This window comes from Octopus bimaculoides, chromosome 20 (assembly GCF_001194135.2).
Source record: "Octopus bimaculoides isolate UCB-OBI-ISO-001 chromosome 20, ASM119413v2, whole genome shotgun sequence".
NCBI classification, from domain to species: domain Eukaryota; kingdom Metazoa; phylum Mollusca; class Cephalopoda; order Octopoda; family Octopodidae; genus Octopus; species Octopus bimaculoides.
In genome coordinates, this window is record NC_069000.1 from 47,424,754 (window position 1) to 47,433,419 (window position 8,666).

At 37.3% G+C, this 8,666-nt stretch overlaps 1 protein-coding gene across 3 annotated transcripts in view; it reads left to right on the top strand.

Moving 5' to 3' along the window:
- The first annotated feature begins 773 nt into the window (after positions 1 to 773).
- Positions 774 to 8,666, top strand: part of LOC106879878 (uncharacterized) — a 44,305-nt gene continuing 36,412 nt past the window's right edge. The window contains exon 1 of one of the 3 annotated variants that reach the window (XM_052975223.1): positions 774 to 1,535. In XM_052975223.1, coding sequence (XP_052831183.1) covers positions 1,529 to 1,535 — 7 coding nt within the window. In that variant the 5' untranslated portion in view covers positions 774 to 1,528. Of the gene's footprint in view, positions 2,617 to 4,396; positions 5,269 to 8,666 lie in introns of those variants that run through there. The other 2 variants (XM_014929602.2, XM_052975224.1) reach the window with 2 other exon arrangements.

Consider the following 8,666-nt stretch of genomic DNA (forward strand, 5'->3'; position numbering starts at 1 on the left):
TGTATTTCTTCTATCTTAATGAATAAAAATTCTGATAGAATAAATGGGTTAATAGAAACCAATGTAGCAAAGAACACAAAATAACTGTGGTTTAGTTCCTGTTTTTAAGGCAGGAACTCCTTGAAATTTGGGGTATTTGAGTATATTTAAGAATTTAAGGAATGGAGAAAACGCATGTTATAATTGCATACTTTATTCCTACATATGTTTTTCTATTATGTGTTTCAGCCAGGTGGGTGTGGTCATGCTGGAGCACCACAAATGGTCTGAAGTTCACTACAGTTGTTTCAGACATGTCTTTTATTGATGGACAAATCAATTACATCATGTAAAAACCCCGTTTTCTTCAGATGAATTAAAATTAAAATAAAATTTAATATTTGGGATTTTTCACACAGTATAGAATGCATGTGTGTGTGTGTGTGTGTGTGTGTGTAACGGGATTAACAAAATACAAACAGTTGTGTGTGTTTGAATTAGGACGAAAAGGGATTAACAATAAAATATATTGAAAGGGATTAACTTGACATACGTGTTCTTCTCCATCATCTAATAAAATTTTTAAAAAACACATAAAGGCATTCAGATTAAATCATTTATAACATTTTTGTACGGAAAAGAGAAGAAAATAGGAAAACCAAGAGAATCCTGAGTGAAAGTTCAGTGATTCCTCATAGACGGTACACACACACATACATACACACACACACCATATGTGCGCGCGTCAATAACCTTGAGAAAAACTTGTCCTAATGTCTTCTCTCTAATTTATTACGTGACAGTGAGATAATGTAAGAAATACAATCTACACGTGGTGGAACGAATATATTTTAGAGTTTTTATCTTCACGTCAACATTTACTGACATAACTCACAAATGTTTTTCTTTATATAAACATTAAAACTTGATTGTGGCTCCTGAGGAAACGGTCCTCTGTCAGTCACAACGTCGGAGACGATGTCTGTTTAGCGAAGGAATTGTTTAAAAAGGTTTCCCAATGACGACAACCTGTTAATTTAGTTCCCATTCATCATCAACCGCTGCATATTTCAGAGGTAGATACTACTGACAGACAAGTTTTCATAGTCAGTAGTCGAGTTTCTGGGCGACCAGCCAGACCGGCCGGCCAGCCAGCCAGCCAGCCAGTATATTTTACTGACACGCTCAGGAATGTGGTGTAAATAAACTTCTAGATTTGCTTTACCTCTTTTCTTTTTTTTTTACGCAACTAATTACGGTCGACCGCCGGATTCGAACCGTGGAACAGCGCGTCGAAAAAGAGAGGAAGGGAGGAAACATTGGGATCTGAAGATAGGAGAAGAAAAAGAAAAAGAAAGACAGGCACCTGACTGAGTGGGTCACCTCCTGGGGTTTATTTTACCTAAATCTATCGAATTTGTATGTAATTAGTCGCTATTTTAAGAAGCAAGTAGTTTGCTGTTAATAACACACTACCCTCATAGTCTACGATGTCTTTATTTCAGCTTCAGGTTTAACCTGTTGATGCATCTGAAAGAGAGAGAAAGAAATGTTTGGTGAGTATATTAAGTTCATGATTGCCATTGCACACACAACTGTTGCAAGTTAGAGCAGAAGGGAGAGATTCAAGTGTTTAGACTATGAGAACAACGAAATGACTGTGACACGAGGAGGATGTTATTTTCTCTTTCTTGTTAAAATGAAAGGCAGAAAAATGTAGAGAAATTATGGCAAAAGACTTCTAAGTATTGTAAATAGGTTGGGTTTTTTTTTTTTCATAACTTTTTATTTGAACAAATGTCTTAACTTTTCTTTCCTTGGCTGTCTTCGTTTAATCCATCTACAAACATACTGCGACCACCTGTTTACGAGGATATATCACAGGAAGAGGAATATATAACAGCTGCAGGGAAATGCCACAGGTGGAGGAATAATACAACATATACCACAGCGACAGTAATATAGAAGAGGTAGAGGAATGTACGACATGTAGAAGGATATATCACAGGTGCAGAAGTATATCACACAGGTAGAAGAACGTATGACACAGCGACAGACACACGGACGACAAGTTTATGTTTAAAAAAATATTACAAACAGTGAAAAGAAATTCAAGTTTCTCTCCACCGAAAGAAAAGCAAAACTCTGGTCAGACCTAAAAAAAAAAGATAGCATCACGGTTTAAAAAGCAACTTCGTCGCCGTGCTCTGTTATATTTGCGCAGAGAAAGCAGCCAGTTGGTCGGTCGGTCGGTCGGTCGGTCCATTAAATCCATTTACAATCTGCTGCTGCTTCATTTCATTGCTCAGTCCTGAGACAATATGAGTGGGATTTTTATATAAGCTCTTGACAAACGATGTAAACAGTTTAATGAATCGGGGCCCCGGAAAAGCAAAGTTTCAGTGAAACTGTGTCCCCACATTGTCCAGTATGGTCATCCTGTATACACCGAGAAGAATTATTTAACAGACAACACACACACACACACTGTCGATATTTCGAACAGAAAGGATTATTATTTATTTAATATTTATAGACATATTTCTATCATGGGATCTATTTTCCACGGACTTTTACGTTTGGTGGAGTTTACCGGCTTGGTCAACGTGTTGATGTGGTCCTTCGCACCTGTACAAGGTAAGAAAAGATCCAGAGACTGAGTATGGTGGGAGAACGATAGACGAGTTGGTTGTTTGTGGAGGATTATGTTTTAACTTTCCTGGGCAACCATAAGTAGGCATGTATGTATAGAGATTGGATGTGTGTATATATATTATGTACGTAAGCGATCGTTGTTTAGCCCCAGGTCGGCCTTTATCAGGCTTTATCCAAATCAGAACCTTTCCAGCCATGCCATTCCCTCTTTTTTTCTCTCATACATTATTATATCTAACACTTCAAAATCTCCAGCATCCAATATATTCTTTATTTCGAAGACATTGGATCCGTTGTTTTCAGATGGTGCACCACAAAGAGGTATCAAGGTGTACCTGCACGGTGGGGGTGGGGGATCGAGGTTTACTGTAAAGGGTACCTATGTGTGTTGTGTTTGGGTATCTGAATGTTACCGTAAAAGTGGCGTGTCTAGGCCTTCTGTCAAGAGTATCGAGAGGTTGCTGCAAGAGGTATCTGGGTGTGCTTTAAGGTGTTGCTGTAAGAAGGGATATCTGGTTCTGTTGTAATAGATATAGAGGTGTTATTCTAAGGGATGAGGTATCTATGTCTGTTTTAACCCTTTCGGCATGGCTGCTACAATTGTACAGGTCAAATATGTGATGCGGTATAGTACCGCTCCGGTTTTTCTAGTAAGTATGTAGCGCCAGACGTTTGATCGGAGTGTATGGCACTGTAATGACAGCTGAAAAGGTTCGCATGCGTACAAACCCCCTGCCATTACCGACTTGAGGAAAGATCAAGGGTTAAAGGGCACCTGTGTGTGTTCTAATAAGAGATTTGAGGTGTTGCTGTCAGGAGTACCTGTGTAGAGTTGCAAGAGGTTCGTGGTTGCGCTCCGAGGAATAACAAGCTACTCGAAGATATCAACACACATGAAATACCCACGAATATCAAACACGTTGTCATTTTACTTCAGTCCAAATATAAAACAAACAATAGTTTCTCTATTCTATGATTTTATATGAGTTTTTTGATCTTTAAAATATTTGAGCCATGTTTGATTTTATATATGTATATATAATGATAATATTTGTCTTGTTTTATTTTTTGTGTGAAATGTGAGAGAAATATTTTAGTTTGGTCTAAAATATTTGGCAGAATCGTTAGCATGCTGGGCAAGATCGTTAGCGGCATTCCATCCATCTTTGGGTTCTGAGTTCAAATTACGCTGAAGTCGACTTTGCCTTTCATCCTTTCGGGGTCAATAGAAAGAGTATCAGTTGAGCACTGGGGTCGATGTAATCGACTTACCCTGCCCCGACCCCAACGTGCTGGTCTTGTGCCAAAATTTGAAACCGATATTTTAGTTTGGTCTCTTGTATATAGAGAACCACTGGACCGGGATGGATTTGAGGGAGATTTGGCTGCTTTTTCTAACAGGTCGAGCGAGCGATTGTGTAGTAAAGTCTTTTGTTGTGTGTGTGAAACAATTCTGATTAGGAAGAATTCGGTGTATTTATCAATAAAAGAGAAAACGTGGGTGTAAAGAATACATTAGTTTAATTATGGTAGAACAAATACCATTTAGAGTTGTAAAACATCAAAAAATGATAATAAAGGAATCAAAAACAGAAACAATAAATAAATAAATAAATAGTAATAAATATGAAATTAAAAAATGAATGTAATTATATAAGTGATGTGTGTCAGTATGTATGTGAGCCCACCATTTCTTTTTTTTTTTTTTTTTTTTTCATACTAAATTCCGATATAATCGTAATTTACACTCACTGAAAGGGGTTTGTAGAAAATTTCATAAAAAATTACCCATTTTCTGGAAGTTATAAGGAAACAAAGCAAACTTTTGTGAATTTTCCGAAACTCTTCTCTCCACTCCTCAGGAAAATTTGGTTTCACAACAAATTCGGATATAACTAGAATTTACACTATCTGAAGTGAATTTGTAGAAAATTTTATATAAAAATATCCATTTTTCTGGAAGTTATGAAGAAACAAACTCTGCCACTGAAATATTCAATACACCCAAGTACACAGACTCCCTGCTGATACTCTCTTAAATACCTTTTACCAACAAAATATTTTAAATGGTTCGACAGGTTTCAGCCTGAATTGTCCCACTCCATTATTCAGCAGCAGCACATGCAAAACACAATTGACTCGTAATCCTCTGCTCTTTCTCAGATGCCATTTGTTAACTTCCAGCTTCTGGGTACCTTTCTGTAAATTCCGAGCTACTAAAAACTATTTTTCCTCCACAAGGTTCAGTAATTTTTGTTTGGTACCTCAGTGGCGTGAAAAGCAGGGATTTGTTTATTTTATTGTCAGAATACGAAAGGCAAAGATCGCTACTGTTTATATTCACTTCCGTAAAACAATTTTAGATTACAAGTCGCACCTCTACACTTGTTTATTCATCTACACAGCACAATATATACTTCCTCAACTCATTCAAACATGATTTTACACTCTCTCTGTCTGTCTGTCTGTCTGTCTGTGTGTGTGTGTGTGAATATCAGCTGGAAATAAGCTAAGGTTACTGCTGTTCTGGTGTCACTTACTAAGGCAGGGACAATCAGTCTGTCTTTCCCATCAATGTCATATCTGTTCTGGAGGAGTCTTCATTCTCAAAACTATCCTCCTTTTTCATTTGGGGTCAGTACCATTTACCTCCAACTCATTGTCCTACTCTACCAATAAGTTAAGAATTCTTGTTGTATGGCATTTAATATACTTTTATTTAACTTCTTTCTTCAAATGCATGTCACTGATCACTCTTACTTCTCTCCTTTTATATTTGTTTAATTCTTTAGTATTTGGATGTCAAACTTAATGCATCAGCATCATCCTTCATTTACATTGTAGGCAATAGGTATTATGTTTTGAACACCGTGACAATGAAATTATTTACTTACATAGCCCCCCCCCCTCCATACACATATTCAACTCATGCCAACATGATAGATGATACACACTCACACACACACACATACATAAGCACTCATTCATACACACACGCACACGCACACATTCCTGACACTAATACTCTATGATTTGAAAGGTAGAAATCTTTCTGCTTATATTACACTATATTTAATATATATTTAAAAACATATGATAAAATAAGTCAAGGGAAATAACTCAAGTTGGCCAATGGTATGAAGAAGAGGGTGACATAGTGGGCTGATGGGTGCAACGTTCTTAATTGATTGACATTTTCCTACTCGTTTGGAGCAAGAAAAAGAAAAACAAAGCAATTTAATATAATTTGGATTGCCACTTACAACAGAGTGTGTTAATATATATCGGTGGCAGCAGTGGTGGTGGCGTTGGAAGGCAACAAGGAAATCATGTGTCGAATACTAAACTATTATTATTTAATTGGACAATGAATTGTGTGTGTGAAATGATTGGCTCCAACCAACTTCGTCTCGCAAGAGATGTCTGGTTAATCAGTTCGTGCATGTAGAACATGGAGTTAGTCAGCAAATATTGCATTTGATAGTCTCAAAGAACTGAAAAAGATTTCTAACCAAGTTCCTTGGAAATCATTGTTAAATACTAAACTTTTATGTGAAACAACTTTCAAAATGCAAAAGCAACATTAATGATAACATTATCTTTGTCAGGCAATAATTATTTGAAGAAGCTTTGTAATAATGGTTAGTTCTTGCCTTTTCTAAATATACTTCAACTGATAACATTTCTATGGGATTTAATGACCAATTATGACTCACAGTATTCTAATTCCATGAGACACCAGGACTCACCACCTCTCCTCATCACTCACATTTAATCTTAATTCACCAGTCATGTCTTTTACCAACACAGCCACTAGTTTCCCAAACTGTGGCACTTTTAATTATAATGACTCACTAAACAGTGTGAGATGTTTACTTCATTTTTGTCATCTCACTCTTCTGCCGCATGTGTGTGTGTGTGTGTGTGTGTGTGTGTGTGTGTGTGTGTGTGTGTGTGTGCGCGTGTCTGCCTGTTGCAGCAAGTTTCTTCCTTTCAGAGTCATTCAGGCTTCCCACTGTTTCCCAGCTAATATTTCTTGTGTGTCTTTGAAATGTAACTTCCCAATTCCGTTGGGTTTCATACGATGTAGAGACACGATAAAGAAAACTGAGTGCAAAAAGTAAGCAGAGAGAAACAAGTGAGAGCAGCCAATGGGAAGAAGTATTTGAACAACAAAGATGAAGAAGGGTATATTAAATACCATACAATGTAACTTCTTGGTTTATTGTAAAAAGTTATGGAAGAGGGAACGGTAAAAGAGTAAAAAAAAAAAAATTAAAATTTTGAGAAAAATTTTGTTTGGAATCACAACTTGTATGAAAAACCCAGAATACCAAAAATTAGAAAAATACCCCAAAATGTTTCCCATGAAATGTAGGGTACCTGATATGAAAGCTCTTCCTAAATTACAGAATATCATTTAGTCTTAGTCTTTGTTCCTATTCCTCACCTCAAACATCAAATGATGAGATCTCCACCCAGCTTGATTACAAGCCCTCTCATAAACTTACTCCCAAGTGAGGCCCATATTTGCCAGGTCCTTCTTCACAATCCTCTTTGAACTTGCAACTGGTCTGCTTTACCTCTTCCTATGCATCTGTACTTCTGGCTTCCACTCAAAAAAGCTCTCCCTGGGTTGTGTCTTCATGTATATGTTCATCACATGACTTATCATTTCCCACCATCTCATTGAATTCTCAATGTCAGTACACTAAAGTTTCAATGTTAAGCAACTATCTTGGTAGAAGCCCACAAAATTATTCACCATCATTCCAACAACAAGTTTGGTCACCATTATAAACTCAATATCTTTATCATTCATGGACAAGCTTATAAAATGATAATATAAAAAGAAAGAAAAAAAAAAACAGTTCGCTACCCAGTTGTTAACTGTCATGACACTGCATCCTTCAAACCTTTCATGCTCCCACGCTGAAATTCACCAGTGTTCCTTCCACTGCTGGAAATCCCTTTTTGGGATGAGCTTTGAGAATGGCCAAAAGTTACATGGAGCCAAGTCTGGAGAGAGTAGGAAGCCTGATGAACAAGTGGTGTGTTTTGCTTGACAAGGAAGGCTTGAATAACATGGGCAGAATAAGCGGGTGCGTTGTCATGGAGTCTCCAGTTCTTTGCTGCCTACAGACTATTCCTTGAACTTTTGCAATCATTTCATCATTTCTGCTTGTCAATCGTCTGCCACAATGTGGCTCTCTGTCCACTGAGGTGCAGCCATCTTTGAACCGGTTGCACCACTCTTTTATTTTTGTTTTTCCGATAGCATCATCTCCAGAGGCCTTCTGCATCTTTTCAATAGTCTGGGCTTGCATATCACCAGGTTTTTGGCAGAATTTGATACAATATCTTTGTTCAATGGACTCAGTCATCTTGACTCAAAAAGAAAAATTGTACAGCACGCTCTTCATGTCTGCACTCAATGCATCGCTTTGGGCTGAATGGTGCAACCTACAGACACAATAATATCTGCGCATGCTCAGGAAAGATGCAGACACCTCATACCCATGCGAATTTTGTGCTAAACACAATCAAGGTCAGATACTTTTTCACTACACTTCATATGTTAGAGGATACACAGCATGTATTGAAGCAACATAGTCATCTTTAACCAGACATCTTTTGTCAAAATATTTATAGGAAAATCTGTTTTTGGTATTTGCTTTCATAACTCTACTGATGTAAACACACACACACACACACACGCATGTGTGTGTGTCCTGCAAGTCTTGCATTCCTGCAGCAAATGCCATCTCTGAATTATTGCCATTCCATAAACACCTGATCCTTACTTTACTAATCACTAATCTGTCTGTCTGTCTCTCTATCTAACTCATATTTATTTCTCTATCTCTCTGTATATCCCTCCCACAACCCCCCAACCCTGTAAAGTCATAAAACAGATGTTGTTGAAAATTGTGAAACTTCAATATCAGATTTATAAAATAAATGTCATATCTTTATATGACACTCTGTGTATGTGAGAGAGAGAGAGAGAGAGGGAGAGAGAGAGAGAGAGA